This window comes from Dendropsophus ebraccatus, chromosome 3 (assembly GCF_027789765.1).
Source record: "Dendropsophus ebraccatus isolate aDenEbr1 chromosome 3, aDenEbr1.pat, whole genome shotgun sequence".
Taxonomy (NCBI): Eukaryota; Metazoa; Chordata; class Amphibia; order Anura; family Hylidae; genus Dendropsophus; species Dendropsophus ebraccatus.
The window spans coordinates 130865325-130888055 of NC_091456.1; the positions used below are offsets into that span (position 1 = coordinate 130865325).

The following is a 22731-nucleotide window of genomic DNA, read 5'->3' on the forward strand; positions in this document are numbered from 1 at the left end:
ATTTGTTTTTTAGGTTGTCCATTATTTAAAGGTGAAAATATTTATCTTTCAAATCAAATGGTTTCGGAAAGTTGTATATGTTTGTAATTTATTTCTATTTAAAAATCTCAAGTTTTCCAATACTTAGTATCTGAAAAGATCTGTTTTTTTTTCTAATGCTGGACTACCTATTCAAGTATATTTTACCTTGAGTTAAGAAAATCGTAGCATTGTCCCACCTGTATAATGTTGATGACCTACAGTACAGTACATATCGATTTCATGATTTGAAAAAAACAGACACACAGTAAATTGTAAATCAGCACAAGTTTAATCACATTCTCACATATTGTAAAAAAATATATATCAGGAATTTTGCTTTCTACGCAAAAAATAATTGGCACTTTTATATATAAGAGAATATTCTTTAGAAAAAGGCTACAAAATCTCAGATGCTGCATTATAAATGATAGACTTTAGAAATCTGAATCCAGTGTATTCCTCTGTAACCAGTCAGTAATTCTGGTATTTACAATGTTTATCCACTCTAACCTTGCTTTCTTTTTTGCTTGAAGCCCTTCAAGTTCACTGTCTCTACTACTCTCATCCATAGTAGTTGTGATGAATAACTCCAACTAAAACATAAAACCAAGGGGAAAAAAAAGATAAAACACATTCAAAAAAATATATATGTGAAAATACATCTTAGGGCTGGGTTCACACTACGTATATTTCAGTCAGTATTGTGGTCCTCATATTGCAACCAAAACCAGGAGTGGATTAAAAACACAGAAAGGATCTGTTCACACAATGGTGAAATTGAGTGGATGGCCGCCATATAACAGTAAATAACTGCCATTATTTCAATATAACAGCCGTTGTTTTAAAATAACAGCAAATATTTGCCATTAAATGGCGGCCATCCACTCAATTTCAACATTGTGTGAACAGATCCTTTCTGTGTTTTTAATCCACTCCTGGTTTTGTTTACAATATGAGGACCACAATACTGACTGAAATATATGTAGTGTGAACCCAGCCTAAAGCTATGTTCCCACTTTGGGGACATATCAGGGAAGTTGCCCATCTAGTAATATAGAGGGTCACTAAAATGTTCATGATCATTATTAGCAGCCATCTATATTACAAGATGGCAGCCTTTCCCCAATATGTTCCTCAACTGGGAACATAGCGAAAGGCTATGTTCACACACCATCAAACTGACGTCCCTTTTTATTGGCCGTCCGGCATTAAACAGCAAATAATGGCCGTAATTTGCCGCTAGATTATGGCCATCCAATAAAAACGGCCATCATTTTAACAGTGTGTGAACATAGCCTTAAAATAACTTGTAGTTATTACATGCAGTAGTATACAGCATGTTTTTAAACAACATATAAATACTGACTTATTGGCACACTGTTCCCAAATCATGTGCTCACCAACAATTGTGAAAACCTGAGTGTAAGGAATATGGACAGCCCTGTCCTTATTCATGAATATGTAAAGTGGTTTTAGGTGTGGTGTGGTTTATATGTATTCATGCAGTAGATATTTTATAGATTGTGATTGATATTTTATAGATTTAGTCTAATGGCAATAACCCATAGCTGACGCAAGTTAATCATATGGACTTATTGATTAGCTTGGAGTCAGGCCGTCTGATTACCTTGTGTAAAAGACCAAAAGTCTCTCTGCATGGGGGAATAAGCATGGAGCTGTAAAGAAGATGGTGGAGTAGATTGTGACTAGAGTGTTGACTTCGCACCTCTGAGGCAGGCTCACTGACTCCATGCCAGCAGGGGGTGAACTCTCTTTGAGGAAAGGAATAGGAATATGAAATCTCCCATAACTTTCTTCAAAGAGAGTTCACCCCCTGCTGGCATGGAGTCAGTGAGCCTGCCTCAGAGGTGCGAAGTCAACACTCTAGTCACAATCTACTCCACCATCTTCTTTACAGCTCCATGCTTATTCCCCCATGCAGAGAGACTTTTGGTCTTTTACACAAGGTAATCAGACGGCCTGACTCCAAGCTAATCAATAAGTCCATATGATTAACTTGCGTCAGCTATGGGTTATTGCCATTAGACTAAATCTATAAAATATCAATCACAATCTATAAAATATCTACTGCATGAATACATATAAACCACACCACACCTAAAACCACTTTACATATTCATGAATAAGGACAGGGCTGTCCATATTCCTTACACTGAGTGATATTATTGTTAAAGTAATTCTGATTCACCCGAACACTGCCCCAAATCCTAGGTACCGTTTACTAACGCTTCTCAAATCCATGCCAGGTCCAGGGGTCAAACTGGGGCAGGTGTTTGGGTAAAAAAACTTCTTTTATTAAGGCGGTGCAGCATGGTGCTTTGTTAAAGGGGTAGGGCCTAGAGCATCCGTGCCCTAGGCCTGCAGAACATAAAGATCCAGCCAAGGGAGTGAGAGAGGCACTGCAGGCCTAGGGCCCAGATGCTCTAGGCCCCGCCCCTATCCAAACACTGGCCCCAGGAGACAGACCCTTGGACCAGGCATGGATTGAGAAAAACTAACAAAAAGTACCAGGGGTTTGGGCGCAGTGTTTGGGCGATTCACTTCAAACCTAAAGATGGTTATCAATTTACATTTGTATTAATTATATTGTTAATTCTGGCTTCTTATCTACCATATTGGGTATGTGCCTAAAGTTTTGCCTTCCAAGACTGGCCACTGTCTTGGCCAAGAGCTGAAGCCAAGGGACAAATCAGACCAAAATCAAAACACTGCAGAAGAATTAAAAACTATCTATACCAGGGGTGTCAAACTCAAATACACAGTGGGCCAAAATAGAAAAATTGGACAAAGTCGCGGACCAACCATGATATTTCAAGAAGATTGCATGCAGCGTTTCTGGCACTGTCAGAGCAGCGTGCGGCGTTCCTGGCACTGCCTATCTTAAAGTAATTTTCCCGATATGAAAGTTACCCATTATATCCCTCAATAGTGTCTTATATAGTAGCCAGCCTTCCCAATAGTGTCTTATATAGTAGCCAGCCCTCCCAATAGTGCCTTATATAGTAGCTAGCCCTCCCAATTGTGTCTTTTATAGTAGCTAGCCCTCCCAATAGTGTCTTATAAAATAGCCAGCCCTCCCAATAGTGTCTTGTATAGAAGCCAGCCCTCCCCCATAGTCTCTTGTATAGTAACCAGGCCTCCCCAATTGTGTCTTATATAGAAGACAGTCCCTAAAATAGTCTCTTATATAGTAGCCAGTCCTCTCCAATAGTTTTTTTTTTATAGTAGTCAGCCCTCTCCAATAGTCTTATATAGTAGCCAGCCCTCCCCAACAGTCTCTTATGTAGAAGTCTCTTATGTACTGTAGTTGTTCATGACTGCCCCCTTAGCTTGGACTTACCCTTCCTGCAGCTCCAGAGGCTGCAGTAGGCGCCTGTCGGAGAATGCGGGTGATGACTTCACCACATTGCCAGCGTAGGGACACTACTGAGATACTTCTAGGCCGAGGGCTAAAAACTGCCTGCGGCCTATGAGATTATAATATGGGTGGTCCAAGCAGCTCTACGGACCACCTATATTATAATCTGCTGCAACAACAAGTGGGCCAAATTTAACAGGGTTAACAGGACTGAGTTTGACAGGACTGATCTATACTGTATATATAAAACACAGGTATGGTGAACTCACCTCTTGGAACTGCAGTTCTGAAGTGGCTTTTGATCCTAAGTCTGGTAATAACACTTCATAAAAGTGATTGGAATCTTTCATGTTACTAAATAACACAAATACAGACATAAACATCAATGCAGTATTGGGATACATACTGACATGACAAATACAGATATCCATCTTATTGTATGCCAAATTTAGGCTCCAAGCATGATGTGAACATGGCCTTATGGATGTATGGTCTTTAAGCAGAATATGGATACTAAGAGTAATGTGTCTGCATGTTAAACATATAAATTAGTGCACATAAAAAACTATGCATACTCACATGTCATTTAGGTGATGCCAGTTCTCTTTCAAGAAGTCCCAAGCTATGTGTCTTCCTATGTCACTCTTAAACATATGCAACAAGATTTCTAACATATTATGAGAATCACTACTCATGCTATCCTTCAAGTACCTGTAAATACATTATATGTCATTAATAAAGCTTAACAAATATCAGGCTCAGTATTTTTTTTAACTACATGAAGAAGAAAATTGTGAGAACTGAATGTCTCATTTATACAAGTATATAAAGTGAAGGAAACAAATCTCTCCCCAAGGCTTTCTACCTGGGGCACACCAAGCGAGTAGCTCAATGCCAGGAGCATCATTTAATTCCAAAATATACAGAATATACTAATACTGTCATATGTTTCAGATCTAAACGCAGGATGCGGTTACATGAGGTTACATGATGTTAATGCACCTAGAATGGCTATCATGGGCAAGGGGGGGGGGTGCTTAGAATTGTAATTGCCAACGAACCCTAAATAAGGTGTAATTGAGGCAGCAACATCTTTCATAGTGGTAACACCAATGTCATATTGTAAAACTACTTTGTTGCATTACTATGTGAGATATTCTGATATGTGGCATTAGTATTACATTGTGAGGAACATTTTCTGTGTGGCATTGCCATTGCCTGCTTACCGATACAAAAGCCATGGTTCCCTGGTACAACTTAAACCCTGTTTGAGAAAAGCCAACTCATAAGGATCTTCACTTTCTGATTTGTTATGATAATTCCAAGCAAAATCCCATTCCTTTTCACCACCTTCCGCAATGCCATAGCAATAAATAGAACCCTTTATAGACTGTGGTATTCTGCAAAAGAGAAACAAGCATTAGAAGAAATAATGATACAAAGTGTATTGCCACCTACATAAGCTCAAAAGAAATTTTTTTTAAAATATATTATCATTGCTGTATCCTGTGGAAGATGCCACAGTGCCCCGACATATGGATAACTGGAGATGGACACCAGAAATATGGTCTTCAGGCTATTGACAGAAATTAGAGGGGTGAGCTAGGCTCGGGCACAGTCTGGTGCCAGTTGGGAGCTGTGTGTGGAGAAGTTGAGACAAAAATAGAAAGATGAGATTTGGTGTCAATTGGGGAGTATACAAACAATCTATGTGAGGTGTCCAAAGGAGCATGGTTGAAGTGAGAGTTAAAGATAGGTGTGCACCTGTTCACCCAAAATAACAAGCTTGTCTTTTTGTGGGAAAGGTAGAGAGACTGAAAGCGGTAAAGGGGGTGATAGACTGAGTCCAGAAGACCTGTGAAAGAGGGTCATCTATTATTTATGAGCAAATCGTTTAACTGGTTCAGTTGCTCCACTAAGTAGGTCTGGCTGGAATGTAATGGAGCAGATGGTTAGGCGACAGCATGACTGCTAGTAGTAATCTAGGGCTAGGAAGATCTGACCATGGAGGACTTAAAGGGGAACTCCGGATAAGGAAAACTTGTTTTCTATTAAAAGTACATTAAAAGTTATATAGATGTGTCTATATAATGTATTACTGTATCTGTACGGTTCTGCCACACTGGTAGCTGTTTGAAATCCAGGAAGTGAAGAAAAATAGCATCTGTGCAAATCCACATTGTCAACTGCTCCTTCTGCTATCCCCCCTTAGGAGACAAATCTTCCATGCCTCTGTCTCACATTGTGTGTGTTTGCTGAGATCAGGCTGATGATGCAGACAGGGGGCAGGGCGTGATGTCCCAGGAGGCTTGCCTGGATCCCCCAATCCCCTGAGTGATTCACCATCTCTGACCAGCCAGAAGCAGGTGTTGCACTGATTTCTCTGATTGTCCAGAAGTTTGCAGTGAAATTAGGGCAGCGTTCACACATGTTGGAGTGTCATTGCAGTACTGCAGCGTATTCACAAAAATGATGCAGTAACACAAGTAAATGATGCTAAACTGCAGAGAGGATTAGAGCCGTTTTGTGGGGCTCAACTTCAAAGATAAAAGATGCTTGATCATAATATGTGTGTGGAAATGAAAAGAAAAAAAAAATCAATAAGTTATTTGCTTTATTCCGATATCAGCATTACAGGTAGAGAATACAGCGTGCTGTGTGGGTGGGTGGGACAACAATGAAATGATAAAGTACTGCAAATAATTCAGTAGCACAATGAAACTGCAATGTGTGAACACAGCCTAGATGTTCTGCAACAGATTTGGGCGGGGAATGGGCAGGTTGGGGGACTGTGATGAGGGAAAGCATTGCATTCTGGAACCTGTAGTACTGTGTACAACTGCTCAACCGGGAAGTGCAGAAACACAAAACAAAACAAAACGTCAAAAAACAAATGGATTTTTGGTAGTTTCAAAACTGGAATAGATAGGTAAGTAATGTTTTATGCTTCTGCAGAAGTTTCATTTTTTTTTAACCTCGACCTAAAGTTCCCGTTTAATTTGCCTACAGTGTTCTGCATGAGATATAGCTGAAATGAGTATATTGCCAACTGGAGAGTGGTTAGCTCTGGAGATTCTGCTTGGGTTGGGGAAATAAATTCAGCCTGGTAAGGGATAACCATGTTTTCAAAAACATGGGTAGTCTGTATTTAAAGAGTCACTGTCGTTTTTCGTTTTTTTTTTCAGAAATCAATAGTCCAGGCGATTTTAAGAAACTTTGTAATTGGGTTTATTAGGCAAATATGCAATTATCTGCATTTAAAAAGCCTTTTCCCAGCCCCCCTTTTCCATCCACTGCAAATAATCAGGAAATTGTGACTTGTTGCATCAGACGTACCCAGTCTGTTCTATTAAGAGGGGAGGGGGGAGGAGGGAGTTAGCCGACAGCAGAAAGCAGATAACAGAGGATTACAGGCATGGAGCTGGGTGACAGCTGTAATCAGAGCTCAGAGAGGTCAGTGGGGACTGTCAGAGGAGATAAAGGGTGAGGTATTTGTAGATTAACTCTTTGTTGTCCTGTTTAGGTCTTTTATTTAGCTCTCTCCATAGGAGAACAATGAAGACAGGGGGAGAGCTTCAAACTGCTTTCTTTTAATAAACCCAATTACAAAGTTTCTTAAAATCGCCTGGACTATTGATTTCTGCAAAAAAAAAATTCACGACAGTGACACTTTAACCTCTTAAGGACATAGGACGTATGCGTACGTCATATGTCCTCACTTGCACTTCAAAGCGGGGCCGCGCGGCGGCCCCGCTTTAAAGTGCCGCGATCCCGGGTGCCGCGAGTAGCCCGGGACCGCTGCTATTAGCGGGCACGGTCTGATCGCCGTGCCCGCTAATTAGCTAATCGGAGGCAGCTGTCAAAGTTGACAGCTGCCTCCGATTACCGGAGGCAACGTTTCCCTGGGGTCTAGTGGGGGAGATCGCTCCTCCGGGACCTTGTAAAAAGCCCCCTTCCCTAATAAAAGTCTGAATCACCCCCCTTTTCCCAGGTTTTAAATAAAAGTAAACAAATAAATAAATAAACAAACATGTTTGCTATCACCGCGTGCGTAATCGCCCGAACTATTAATTAATCACATTCCTGATCTCGTACGGTAAACGGCGTCAGCGCAAAAAAATCCCAAAGTGCAAAATTGCGCATTTTTGGTCGCATCAAATCCAGAAAAAATGTAATATAAAGCGATCAAAAAGTCGTATATGCGCAATCAAGGTACCGATAGAAAGATCACATCATGGCGCAAAAAATGACACCTCGCACAGCCCCATAGACCAAAGGATAAACGTGCTATAAGCCTGGGAATGGAGCGATTTTAAGGCACGTATATTGGTTAACAACGGTTTGAATTTTTTACAGGCCATCAGATACAATATAAGTTATACATGTTATATATCGTTTTAATCGTAACGACTTGAGGAACATGCATAACAAGTCAGTTTTACCACAGGGTGAATGGCGTAAAAACACATTTCCCCCAAATTTTTTTCTTCAATTTCACCACACTTTGAATTTTTTTCTGGTTTCGCAGTGTACTTTATGCAAAAATTCAGCCTGTAATTGCAAAGTACAATTAGTGACGCAAAAAATAAGGGGTCATGTGGGTTTCTAGGTGGAAAAATGCAAGTGCTATGACCTTTTAAACACAAGGAGGAAAAACCGAAAACGTAAAAACGAAAATGGGCCATGTCCTTAAAGGGTTAAGTTATTTGAGGGCTATGGATGACCTGACAGCTGCATTGAAATGCTTCAGACCTCACATCCCTGGTGTCTAGTGGGTCGGATCTACCCCCCGGGGAGATCCGTTCTTCTGGCCGGGCCTCAGCGTTGCAATGACGATGATCTCGGTAATACATTGCACTGGGCTGCAGCAGGGCAGTGCAATGGATCACAGATCTAATGGATCTTTGCTGTGTATATACACAGCATTGATCTCTATGAGAGATCAGTGCTGTGTATATACAAGTCCCCCAGAGGGACTTCTAGATAATGTAAAAAAAAAAAAGTAAAAAAGTGTTTTTATTAATAAAAAATTCAGATCACCCCCCTTTTCCCATTTTATAAATATAAATAAACATGTTTGGTATCGCCGTGCGCGTAATCCCCCAAACTATTAAATTATCACATTCCTGATCTCACACGGTAAACAGCGTAAGCGCAAAAAAATTCCAACGTGCAAAATTGTACATTTTTGGTCACATCAAATCCAGAAAAAATAATAAAATGTGATCAAAAAGTCGTATATGTGCAAACAAGGTACCGATAGAAAGTAAAGATCATGGCGCAAAAAATAACACCTCAGGCGGCCCCATAAACCAAAGGATTAAAGCGCATATCAAGTAAGTTTTACCTTAGGGCGAACGGCGTAAATGCTTAATTCCCCGAAATTCAGACAAAGTCCTTTTTTTTTTCAATTTGACAACGCAAATGATTTTTTTCTGGTTTCGCAGCATATTTTATGGAAAAATAATGCCTGTCATTGCAAAGTACAATTGGTTTTGCAAAAATTAAGGGCTCATATGGGTCTCTCGGTGAAAAAATGCAAGCGCTATGGACTTTTAAACATAAAGTGGAAAAAGCAAAAGTGCAAAAACAAAAATTGGCTTTGACCTTAAGGGGTTAAGCAATATAGGATATTAAATTGAGAATTCATTTGCCTTATTCTTTATGCACATGGTGATGTGCCCCTATAGAAAATCATGCAACTCAGTGTCCTATGTACAGTGCTACTGCAATGCTTGTAGGGGCAAAAAGCTTGTTGCATATATAATTGAACTGAAGAAACTCTGTAGGCATATGTATAAAATGAGATCCAAAACTACAAAAACGACTGCATGCATTTATATGGGTACACAAAATAAAACTGTAATTTTTGACCGTGTGGTTGACGCCTAAGCCAGGATTATGCAATATGCACTGTACCTACATAGAATGTAACTTACTCATTGGCTGAAGTGTTAGCCATCCATTTTGTATACAGTTCACTTGCCAGATCAAGACAATCTTTTAATCCAAGAAAACAGGCAGATTTAAAAATATCATCTATTCCTGTACTTGAAAAAAAAAAGAAAAAAAAGACAGCATTCATAAAAAGAAAAAGCAGACATAGTCATTTCATTGGCAGAACGCTTATCTTTGTAACACCCCAAACATAAGCCCTTGGGTTTGCATCTACATAAAACCCTACGGTATGTCTATGGTGGACAGCTGTCCTTGGACTTGCAATCACTGTTGGGCAGAGTAGCCTTTGGCTACTAGATGATACAGGCTGCATGATTACTAATTCATGCTGCCTGCATCCCTTACGAGGTGCCAGGCCTGGTTAGCAAAGGCGTCTAGTGAGGACAGTACATGCAAGGAACACATAAGTATTCTATACAGTGCATGAAAATAAACTTGTGTGTGTGTGGGGGGGGCAAAATGTGGGACACATTGTATTAAATTCAGTGTAGGGGATCCACATGTTTAATTGTGGGGACACCTTGTAATTCATCTACTGAGAGGACACAGTGTATTAAAGCAGGGGGCATAACCCAGGATGGAAAGTTAGCAAGCCCATCTCCTCTTTTTCACCACCTGCATGAAGAGATAGTCTGCCCAACCCTGGGCTCTTTCAGAGTCTTTTCCTGTGGTATGGGCCTGTCAGTGATGTTGCTGAAGCGCTGGCAACAGCTGAGAGAGGGCAACCCGGGGCTCGGCAGCTGTGGCAGAGCAGGACAGGTAAGTATGCATCACTGTCACGGGTATGCATCACTGTCACGGGTCAAACAACAGCCAATGTTCATGCAGCGTCTGAACATGGTCTAAGGCAGTATTATATTCAGAGGATGCAATGTTTTGTGCTGTTCTTTTTGTGTGGCAGTATTATCTCCACGGGCACAGAGTGTTGCAGTATTATATTATATACAGGGGGCACAATGTGTGGAGTCTGTTGCAGTACTATAAAGATTAGTATCAGCCCCAATAGTGATTATGGGTGAAACAACAACCACTCGCAGCATACCCTTACCATTATTTAGGTCATACTGAAAGAGGGAGTTTTAAATAGTAAATCTTCTATAGTGTGTGTACCTGAGTTGGCAATTTTATTATTACAGTAGAAGTAATTTTCTGAAATGTGCTACACCAAGAAGATTTAGCCTTTTTTGCCCCTGACATTGAAAATATACAATGGTATGATTTTTATAGTCCCCCAGTCACTGTGGAAACTGCATGGCATTTACACAATTTTTGGTCAGTTAGATATCACAGTGACTATTTTCTGTCAGATAAATCTGCCAATTATCCTTTGCCGCTTCTAATATGCTCCAATGGAATATAAGAATACATTTCTGTATGAAGTTAACCTGTTTGCCTGTCTCTGTAGTCTAAGGGGCATATTTTTCATTCTTTTTGCACCATTACTCTGGCATATTTTGTAATTTTACGCCTAATGATACATTTTAAGCAAGGTCTGTGAGTTTTTGCGCAGCACGTATAAAGTGTGCAAGGGCAAAAAGAAATATGCAAATTATAAACAGGCCCCTACATTATGTGATGTAGTTGTGGGCTTAAAGGGTATTGCCACAGACTACTTCTAATAAAATAAATGTATTAAAATTGCCTATACCAGGGAGAATTGTGAAGTACTTACTGAACAAATATGTCATCCGCAGTTTTGTCAAAATTATGGCGAATAATGCTTGCATAGTGTTGGAATATTGGATTAAGCCTCTTCAAAATATATTTCTGTAAAAAATACAAATACAAGTCAATGCCATCTCCTAACATCTATGCCAAATGACAGAAATTTAAAATAACATGTCACTTTAATGGGGTACCCCTGATCATATTGGACGTTATAAACTTAAAGGACACCTGTCACCCCCCCGTGCCGGGGTGACAGGCTCCCGACCCCCTGTTAGATCCCCCTATACTCATGTGATCCCGCCGGGTCCCGCTTCCTGAGCCGGTCGGGTCACGGAGATATCAGCGCCCGAAGCCCGATGCACACGCTGAGAGCAGAGTCAGATGCCCATAGAGAATGAATGGGGAGTCTGATGCTCCGTCATTCTCTATGGGCATCGGACTCATCTCTCAGCGCGCACGCCGGGCTTCGGGCGCTGAAATCTCAGTGACCTGATCGCTTCAGGAAGCGGGACCCGGCGGGATCACGTGAGTATAGGAGATCTAACAGGGGGTCGGGGGCCTGTCACCCCGGCACGGGGGGTGACAGGTCCTCTTTAAAGAGTCAAACAGTCAGTTTTGCAGACAGTACGGGTGAGGTTTTGTTGTTGATGTGCAGTTTCCTTGTTCTTTTAAAAACTGCCTTGTACATTAAACCCCTATTACACAGGGCGACATAGAGGAGCAAACGAGCGCTGCGCCTCGTTTCCCGCTCGCTGCCACTGCTATTACACGCAGCAAGCGGGTGAGTACAGGGGGGCCGCAGGGAGCTGCCCATAGAGGATAGCAGCGGTCTGCTGCCGCTGCTCCTATTCCACAGAGTGGCGACAGCAGATTGCTGCTATCACAGTCGTTTGTCTTTCAACATGTTGAAAGACAAACGACTGCAACGATCAGCCAACATCGTTCATGTCGGCTGATCGTTGCCTTCTATTACACGGGACAATAATCGGCCGTAATGGCTGATATCGGCCAAATACGGCCGGTAATCATTCTGTGTAATAGGGCCTTTAGTCTAAAATGTTTATAGACCATTTTTTGTGGAATATCCTTGTGGTCTCAGGCAAATTAATTGAGATAGGGCGCAATTTGTTTTGACAGCTTTCTTAATGGTGTCATTCTATACCAGATATGGGGGGTTTGGAGTCACCTTTGGATTCTTTCTCTTCTCTTTCAGTATTGTGCATTGTACTCTTGGAGTGATTTTAACAGGATGCCCACAGTCCTGAATTTTCTCTGTAGACAATTTATCTGATCATGGCTTAATGTAAACCCATGTATTTAACAATGGTTGGTCTTTACCAGCCATCTTCATCTGTCTCTCTGTAGCATGGCATAAGACTGTATAAAACACAAATTTTTTTTTTTTTTGGGGGGAGGGGGGTTTGTCAAAATTATTTTATGCATTTTGCTTGGTAAAAATCCCCCCACAGATTTATGTCTAGTGAGGGGCCTGAGGCAGTATTTCATAGGGATTCTCTCTTTGGTGTTTGGTCTGTCAGCGTTTCTGACCTTTCTGTTTAGTAAATGTGTATTAAAAAAACAAATGAGTCATTCCATTATTTCTCCTTGAAATGTAAGAATAAATTGCCAACTGGGGATTGCCATCACATTTGTCAACAGGGTGTGTCCTCAGACATGCTTGGACAGTGACAGAGTGCCCCATTATGAATAGTAACATAAGTTTTGTGATTTATTTAGGGAAATACACATATGTATTAAAACAGACCTTTTAACAGTGTCCTCAATGAGAATTCTGCATTGTTCTCAATGGTTAGAAACATAAAAATAGACAATAATATAAGTTCCTATCAATAAGATAAAAAAATATTAATACCTTTAGTAATGGAAAAGAGTGATATGTAACTAGTGATTTTTTATAGTGATTTAGGTGTTTCAAAACCCTACACCACACCAGGATTTCCATTTCTTTTTCCAGATATCTTGTTAAATTGAGAGTCGTTTCATACTCCATGTAACCAGCACTAAAAACAAAAATAACACCAGTCAATTTGTGAAGTGCTGGAATAACTAATAAATAGAAATAGCAACTAATCACCATTAATCTGGGGGTCTGTATATTTACACCTGAATATTATCCTATTCCCCTTGGGTAGTAGCATATTTTTTGCCAAGTTTACAAAAAGGAGTAGTTATAAGAGGAGCAAAAGTAGCCACCATACCCTCAACATGGTGCCCGAGGGGGTTTAAAAAAAACTTCCGCCACTTCCGCCGTAATGGCGCTGATCCCGGCTCGGCACTCGACTGCTTCCAGCTGCAGCAGCCGGAAGCAATCCAGTGCCTATATAATTGATCTATGCTGTATAACTATACAGCATAGATCTCAATGAGAGATCAGTGTACTTATACCAGAAGTCCCCCAGGGTGGGGACTGTAAACTGTGTAAAATAAATAAATAAAGTGTTGCTATTAATAAAAAGAAAACCCTCCTCTAATAAAAGTTTGAATCACCCCCTTTTCCCAAGTTATAAATAAAAATAAATAAACATGTTTGGTATCGCTGCGTGCGTAATCGCCCGAACTATTAATTAATTTCATTCCTGATCTCGCACGGTAAACGACATAAGCGTAAATAAATTCCAAAGTGGAAAATTGCGCATTTTTGTTTGCATCAAATCCAGAAAAATTGTAATAAAAAGCGATCAAAAAGTCTCATATGCTCAAACAATGTATCGATAGGAGGATAACATCATGGTGCAAAAAATGACACCTCACACAGCCCCATAGACTAAAGGATAAAAGCGCCATAAGCCTGGGAATCGAGCAATTTTAAGGAACATATATTTGTTAACAATGGTTAACAATTTTTTACAAGCCATCACATAAAAGAAAAGTTTTACACCAGGACGAACGGTGTAAAAACAAATACCCCCCCAAATGCATTTTTTTTTTTCAATTTCACCACACATTTATTTTTTTTCTGGTTTTGCAGTGTACTTTATGAAAAAATTCAGGCTGTCATTGCAAAGTACAATTAGTGGCGCAAAAAATAAGGGCTCATGTGGGTTTCTAGGTAAAAAAAATGCAAGTGCTATGGCCTTTTAAGCACAAGGAGGATAAAAACGGAAATGCAAAAATCTAAATTGGCTCTGTCTTTAGGGGGTTAAAGATGCAAACTTCTTATGATCCATATTTAATACAATATTGCAGTACAGTATATGCTAGCAAAATCAACTGACTACAACTCACACTACAACCACTAGGTGGCAACAATAGACATTAACATGTCATAGTGATATGTGAGATGCGTTTATCACCAGCGTCTGGGTGCTGAGACCCCTACCAATCACTAAAACAATGGACTGCAGCATTTAGCTGACCGCTGTGTCCGTTTAGCTCTGTTTAGAGAAAAGCACAAGCTGTGTATGTTTTTTCTAACAAACAGAGATGAACGGGCACAGAATTTAGTACTGAAGTACATTTGTTTTAGCCCTTGGTGGAGGTTTGAGACCTAGACACTTGCTGATGAAAACTTCTATTTTTCTATATATGAGGAATGGTAAGGAAGGATAGTTCATCTTTGCATCATAGACACCTATGGTATACCTATGGTTCCAATTACATACAGACCTATTAGTATCCTAATGTTTTTAATGGTAGCCATTTTTTGCAAATAAAACAACATAAAGCACAGCTAATTGGTTGTTATTGATTGTTATAATTTTTAATCTTTTTACTTTCAAGGCTCCACAAAACTGCTGCAGATATCAATGTAACTAAATGATTGATTGAACAAATAAATAAAATGTCAGTTTGTTCAGTTGCTTAAGGACATCATGTAAAGACTAAATAGGGCTAAGTTTACATCCCGTTTTTGGCCCCACAATGGGTTAAACAGTATGTTGGGAATCTATGAAAAAAAGATGCAGAAGTAAGCGCCATTGAGTAAACCCCATTGACTTGAATGGCCCCACAGACGAGTGGTTGACCACGCTTTTGACTTCTGCAAAAAAGAAGTATGGACAGAAAGCAGTCACAAAATGTGGATAGTTCATCAATCTATTTCAGTCTACCATGAGTCTTTTTTAGCCTCATTTTCACTGAATTTCCAGTTTACAGCCTGTTAAAATCCATCTTTACTAATAGAGACAGCAACAAGGCTGCTGAGGTTAGGGTGGCCCTGTTCCCTCTCAGACTGAATCTGTCGGTTCCTTTAGCCAATACCTCAGCTTCAAACTTAAGTGGGGTAAACAGCTGAGAAAAAGCCTAACAGTGCAAATGTATGGCTCTGTGACACAGAAACATTAATAAAGTAAGACCAGGGCATTTTTCAAATTTTTGATGAAAATTCAGGTAAAAGGGGCTGAAAACTCTTAACACTCAGGCAGTATGTCCATTGGTTAAATGCAGAATTAATTACAGAATTACAGCAGATGTGCTGAGGGTTACTTGTACATTTATGGTATACTGTAGTGATACAAAAACTGAGGACTGAGTCCATTGTAAACAGACCAAAACTCCATTTACCATCGGCGGCAGAGCTTAGCCCTGAGCTCTTTCCTCCATTCAGATCACCAACATTTCTTTTCAATTGTAAATAAATTAATAGAGTTAACATAAATGTTCTATTTTATAACATTGGGCCACGTTATCTGCTGGCATGAGGTTAAACACCTTCTATATTAAATTGTTTTTTTTTTTTACATTTGCTAAGCATTCATGCAGTCAGCATCTCTTGTACTTACTTTGCCAATGCAAATGCATCATCCATGATCTGCACTCTATTGACAACTGGCAGAGGCTGCACATAAATGGAGACAAGATATAACCATATGAACACATTCTGATATAGTATGTTAATATTCAGTATTTTTAGTCTTCATGATTTGATGAAAAATTGGTAAAATAGGTTTAAGGGGTTGTTCAAGGAGCATAAAATAACTTTCCTGTTTTGCTCCCCAGCATTCATTTCTTCCATTTCACGTCTTGGAGAACTTCTAAGACATGGTTCTCCAAACTGCGGCCCTCCACCTTTTGCAAAACCACAATTCACATCATGCCCAGAGATCTAAAGCTTTGGATTTGACGGTCCAGGCATAATGGGAACTGGAGTATTGCAACAGCTGGAGGACCACAGTTTGGAGACCCATGTTCTAATACAAGGGGGAGGGCAGATACCAGGGAGGATAACTTCCAAAATTTGCAGAGGACAGAACAGAGGGGCACAATAGGTAAGTCATTTTCTCTCCCTGGATAACCCCCTTTTAAAGCGACTCTGTACCCACAATCTGAACCCCCCCCCCCCCCCCCAAACCGCTTGTACCTTCGGATAGCTGCTTTAATTCCAAGATCTTTCCTGCGGTCCGTTCGGAAGGTGATGCAGTTATTGTCCTAAAAAATACTCTAAGGGTACAAACACACACAGCAGATACGCAGCAGATTTGATGCTGTGTTCAGTTATTTACATCTAATCTGCTGCGTATCGCAGCAGTAAATACGCAGCGTATATGCCGTGTGTGTTTGTACCCTTAAACTTAAAGCCCTATGCCAAACGTGAGTATCTGTGCCCTAACTTTGCACAACCTCTCTGTCCCTCCTTCCCACCCTCTTCATCATTAGGAACGCTCCAGGCAGATTGCCTCCTTTTCCCCACCTGTGGCAGCCCGGTACATGGGCTAGATCATTAAGGACCTGTGCAATGTTCAGCATGGAGAAAATATTTCAGTTGCATTCCTAATGCTGAAGAGGGTGGGGAGGACATACAGAGGGGTGGTGCAAAGTTAGGGCACAGATACTCCCGTTTGGCATGGGGCTTCAAATTTAAAAGTATTTTTTAGGACAATAACGGCATCACCTGCCGAACAGACCCCAGGACAGATCTTGGATTAAAAGCAGCTATCCAAAGGTACAAGTGGGTTGGGGGGGGGGGGGTCAGATTGTGGGTACAGAGTCACTTTAAAGTCTATGTGCACCTTTGTCACCATTTTTTCACATTTCTCTAGTGTATCGAAAATGAAATTATTTTGCAGTCTTTAGTAAAAATAACCTATTATTATGTGTCTACAGCTCTTATATAGACCTACAAACCTCTATGGTAACAGATAACAAACCAAGCCATATTGTCTGTTTCTAAAGTCATAGATCCTTCTACGGTACCTATCCCCTATATTTCCCATATATTAGGAAATAGTAGTTTTTCCCATATATTAGGAAATAGTAGTTTTTCTGTGCTATCAGTGATTTGATTTGGATCTTACAAAGATTCTGATGAAGATTCTGCCTCAAAATTTGTGTAAAATTTGAACCTCTTGATTTCACTGGGAAATTTGTGACCATCTGCACAGTTGAATTTGTCATTCGCTGACCACCGACTGAGCTGGCAGCAGAGCTGGGCCTAGAGTTCCCTGGACCCTGACATCGCTATGCTTCACTGTGCTGTATGCCTGTTCTTGGCATAATCAGTGATACACACTGTACATACTTCACAGTGAGGCATAGCAGTGCCAGGGCCTAGTGCCAGTGCCACCTCCATGACACTATTCACAGCCCAAATAAAGGTTTTATTTAATGAACATAAAAACACAGGAAACAAAGGTATATTCAGCATCACCTTAACTGGTGTGTGCCCTCCTTGTGCTACCCAATCTCGGGAGAGGAATCTAAGTATCCCTTCAGATTTTACCCTTAATCCCATTCCATTACATTACAGTGCACCGGGTCACTACTCCAAAAGTGGTTCAGGTATGGTTTGAAGGTGGCCAGTCAAACATTGGAGAAACAAGCAGAGCCATATCTAGTGCTGGTGTGTGAATGAGTTAGTTGGCCAGTTCGATACAGACAGGTGAGTCATGGCAGGTGACAAAGGTAGAAGAAACACAGGCGGAAGAGTCTTGGCAGGCGGCACATGATCAGAGTCAATGGTATGGGTCAAGTACAGGAAGGTCAGTGTAGTACACAAGGGTTGGGCAGTATTATTATTAGAAGAACAGGCACAAGTCAGGCACAGAGGAACAGATCAGATTAAGGAACAGCACACCTTCTGAATTGTTAACACCCTACATTTGCTTAGTGACAGGTGAAAGGGAGCAATATGCTTACATAGGTAGGGCTAGGCAGGGAGAAGGAAGCCTGGGCCTGATGGTGGGGAGAAGGAGACAATCAATGAGTCTCAGAAGTAAATGTACACCAATTTACTTGTACATTTTGCTCTAAATCAACAAAAATATTTTGTGTGTATGTTAACAAACATATGTAGCAAAGTCCGCAGCACACCAACTTAAAGTGAAAAATTGTGGTTTATTCCATCAAAAATTGAATGAAAAAAAGAGGGTACAATGTTTTAACTCTCTTACAGTGTCATGTTCAAGCACCGTGGTAACTTCCTGAATACATATTTATAGGGCTGTCTCAATTACACGTCAATTATAAAAATGCATAAAATCACATAAAGCAATATTAACAAATCTAAACATTTACCCCAATATCTTCTTCAAGCTTCCTTGCAATGCTGTTCCAATTTTTTACATCATAATTTGTTTTGTAATAACCAGTGACATTAGGATTTAATACAATCCATTCCTTATCACTTGTCGTCTTCATTTCTGGGACATTTTCTAAGAATAAAAAGTAAAACTACATATTGAATGGTAATTTGCCAAATGATTTTATTTCAATGAATCAATAATACCAGAATAAATAAGAAAGTGAGGAGTATTAATAGATATACATTTAACCATTAAAAATTGCATTACTGTAATGGATGTGAAAATTAACACATTACTGTTACATAAAAAACAAAATGTTGACATGTCACACAGACATAATATGAAATCCAACAGTATCAAAAGTAGTTAAAAAAAAAATCTTCACATCTTTATTCCATGTCTAAATACATACAGGCGACGTTTGAACCCCATAGGGTCTTTATCAAGTTTGCACATCAAATATACACTATCGTTCAAAAGTTTGGGGTCACATTGAAATGTCCTTATTTTTGAAGGAAAAGCACTACTTTTCAATGAAGATAACTTTAAACTAGTCCTAACTTTAAACAAATACACTCTATACATTGCTAATGTGGTAAATGACTATTCTAGCTGCAAATGTCTGGTTTTTGGTGCAATATCTACATAGGTGTATAGAGGCCCATTTCCAGCAATTATCACTCAAGTGTTCTAATGGTACAATGTGTTTGCTTACTGGCTTAGAAGGCTAATTGATGATTAGAAAACCCTTGTGCAATCATGTTCACACATCTGAACACAGTCTAGCTCGTTACAGAAGCTACAAAACTGACCTTTGAGCAGATTGTGTTTCTGGAGCATCACATTTGTGGGGTCAATTAAATGCTCAAAATGGCCAGAAAAAGAGAACTTTCATCTGAAACTCGTCAGTCTATTCTTGTTCTTAGAAATAAAGGCTATTCCATTCGAGAAATTGCTAAGAAATTGAAGATTTCCTACAATGGTGTGTACTACTCCCTTCAGAGGACAGCACAAACAGGCTCTAACCAGAGTAGAAAAAGAAGTGGGAGGCCACGTTGCACAACTAAGCAAGAAGATAAGCACATTAAAGTCTCTAGTTTGAGAAACAGACGCCTCACAGGTCGCCAACTGGCATCTTCATTAAATAATACCACCAGTAAACACCAGTGTCAACATCTACAGTGAAGAGGCGGCTGCAGGATTTTGGGCTTCAGGGCAGAGTGGCAAAGAAAAAGCCATATCTGAGACTGGCCAATAAAAGAAAAAGATTAAGATGGGCAAAAGAACACAGACATTGGACAGAGGAAGACTGGAAAAAAGGGTTGTGGACGGATGAATCCAAGTTTGAGGTGTTTGGATCACAAAGAAGAACGTTTGTGAGACGCAGAACAAATGAAAAGATGCTGGAAGAATGCCTGACGCCATCTGTTAAGCATGGTGGAGGTAATGTGATGGTCTGGGGTTGCTTTGGTGCTGGTAAGGTGGGAGATTTTGTACAGGGTAAAAGGGATTCTGAATAAGGAAGGCTATCACTCAATTTTGCAACGCCATGCCATACCCAGTGGACAGCGCTTGATTGGAGACAATTTCATCCTACAACAGGACAATGACTCTAAACACACCTCCAAATTGTGCAAGAACAATTTACAGCAGAAGCAGGCAGCTGGTATTCTATCGGTAATGGAGTGGCCAGCACAGTCACCAGATCTGAACCCCATTGAGCTGTTGTGGGAGCAGCTTGACCGTATGGTACGCCAGAAGTGCCCATCCAACCAATCCAACTTGTGGGAGCTGCTTCTAGAAACGTGGGGTGCAATTTCTCCAGCTTACCTCAACAGATTAATAGCTAGAATGCCAAAGGTGTGCAATGCTGGAATTGCTGCAAAAGGTGGATTCTTTGACGAAAGCAAAGTTTGATGTAAAAACAATTTTATTTCAAATACAAATCATTATTTCTAACCTTGTCAATGTCTTGACTCTATTTTCTATTCATTTCACAACGTATGGTGGTGAATAAATGTGACTTTTCATGGAAAACACAAAATTGTTTGGGTGACCCCAAACTTTTGAACGGTAGTGTATGTGGATCAATGTTTAAGTTTGAAATAAACATGCCCATACAAGTGCCTACTACATAAACAAAAAGAAGACAACTCTATATCTACATCCAAGTCTATGGACTTCAAATATATTTCCAAATGGTAAAAATATTTGTATGAATAAAAATATTGGGCACTTTATTCAACCATGGCTTTTCACTAAAAGAGTATATGTTGAAGATTTAAAGCGACTCTGTACCCACAATCTGACCCCCCCAAACTGCTTGTACCGTCAGATAGCTGCTTTTAATCCAAGATCTGTCCTGGAGTCTGTTCAGCAGGTAATGCAGTTATTGTCATTAAAAATAACTTTTAAACTTGCAGCACTGTGTCAAATTGAGTGTCTAGAGTGTCTGTGCCCTAGGCTTGCACCGCCCCCCCCTTGTCCCTCCTCCCTGCCCTCATCATCATTAGGAATGCTCCTGGGCAGGATTCTTCCTATTCCTCACCTGTCTGACCACTGCACAGGTACCTTGATGATCCAGCTCATGTGCAGTGTTCACCCATGTGATTAAGAGGAGAAATTGTTCTAGGGGTGTTCCTTATGATGAGGAGGGGGGAGAGGGACAGAGGGCTGGTGCAATCCTAGGGCATGGGTACTCTAGGCCAGTGCTTCTCAAATCCAGTCCTCGGGCATCACCAACAGGTCATGTTTTGAGGATATCCCATACAAAGAAGACCAGTGATAATACCTGATGCACTGAGTATAATTATATCACCTGTGAAATACTAAGGAAATCCTCAAAACATGACCTGTTGGTGAGGCCTGAGGACTGGAATTGAGAAGAACTGCTCTAGGCCACACCAATTTGACACAGGGCTGCAAGTTTAAGGGTATATTCACACGGACGGGCTCGCAGCGAGAATCCTGTCCTTGCTGCACGGGTCCGGCGTCCTGCTCTCCTGTCCGGCCAATCAGTGGCTGCGGCTGGGCAACACACTGATTGGCCGGACAGGAGAGCAGGACGCCGGACCTGTGCAGCAAGGACAGGTAAAGTATGCTTACAGCGGGGGAGCAGAAGGGGTTAAGGGTGGTATAATTACATACCTGCTGCGGTCGTTTAGACCGCAGCAAGTATGTAGTGTATGGGAACTGCCAGGACCTGCCGGGCTCGCAGCGAGAATCTCGCTGCGAGCCCGTCCGTGTGAATATATCCTAAAAGTTGTTTTTAAGACAATAACTGCATCACCTGCCGAATGGACCCCGGGACATATATTGGCTTAAAAGCAGCTATTTAAAGGTACAAGCGGTTTGAGGGGCCAGATTTTGGGTACAGAGTCTCTTTAACCCCTTGCCTCTTCAGCCTGTTTTGGCCTTAATGCCCAGGGCCAATTTTTCTGATCTGTCTCTCTTTATGTACTGATAACGCTGCGGTGCTTTTAACTATCGCAGTTATTCTGAGAATGTTTTTTCGTGACATATTCCTCTTTGTTAGTGGTATACTTTCGTTGATACACTCAGTAGTTTTTTGTAAAAAACACAACATTTGCGCAAAAATTAGAAAAATGTACATTTCTTTATATTCAAAATTCTCTTTTTCTAAGAAAAATAGTTATGTCACATAAACTAATTATTACTGCAACATATACAACATGTCTACTTTATGGTGACGTCATTTGGTGAAGGTCCTTTACTTGTTAGGATGTTAGAGGGCTTCGAAATTTTGCAGCAATTTTTCAAATTTTTAGGAACATTTCAAATTTTGATTTTATTAGGGACCAGTCCAGTTCTGAAGTGGATTTGTGGGGCCTGTATGTTAGTTACCCCCATAAATCCCTCCACTGTAAAAACTGCACCCCTCAAAGTATTCAAAGTGACATTTCATAACTTTATTAACCCTTTAGGTGTTTCGCAGAAATTTAGAGGGGAAATTTAAAATTTTCATTTTTTTGGGCAGATATTCAATTTTAATAATTTTTTCCCCCTTACACAGCAAATACTAACTGAGAAATACCACTCACTATTTATTCTCCTTATTTCAATGTTTCTAGAAATCCCCCATATGTGGCCACAGTGCGTCACCTGACTCAACCACAGACCACAGACATGACAGAAGCCTTGTGTATTTTTGGGGTCTTTTCTTATTTCAGGTTTTTTTTTAGCCATTATACCATGTCACAGAGG

General features: G+C 40.4%; 1 protein-coding gene across 1 annotated transcript in view; it reads right to left on the bottom strand.

Annotated features, from left to right (window-relative positions):
* Nucleotides 1-287: 287 nt before the first annotated feature.
* The window catches only part of LVRN (laeverin), a 100115-nt gene continuing 77671 nt past the window's right edge, over nt 288-22731 (bottom strand). Inside the window, exons 12-20 of the mRNA XM_069962686.1 lie at nt 18500-18636; nt 15769-15824; nt 12900-13047; nt 11031-11125; nt 9340-9450; nt 4627-4800; nt 3980-4111; nt 3670-3754; nt 288-614 (exon numbers count right to left, since the gene is read on the bottom strand). Coding sequence (XP_069818787.1) covers nt 456-614; nt 3670-3754; nt 3980-4111; nt 4627-4800; nt 9340-9450; nt 11031-11125; nt 12900-13047; nt 15769-15824; nt 18500-18636 — 1097 coding nt within the window. The 3' untranslated portion in view covers nt 288-455. The remainder of the gene's footprint in view (nt 615-3669; nt 3755-3979; nt 4112-4626; nt 4801-9339; nt 9451-11030; nt 11126-12899; nt 13048-15768; nt 15825-18499; nt 18637-22731) is intronic.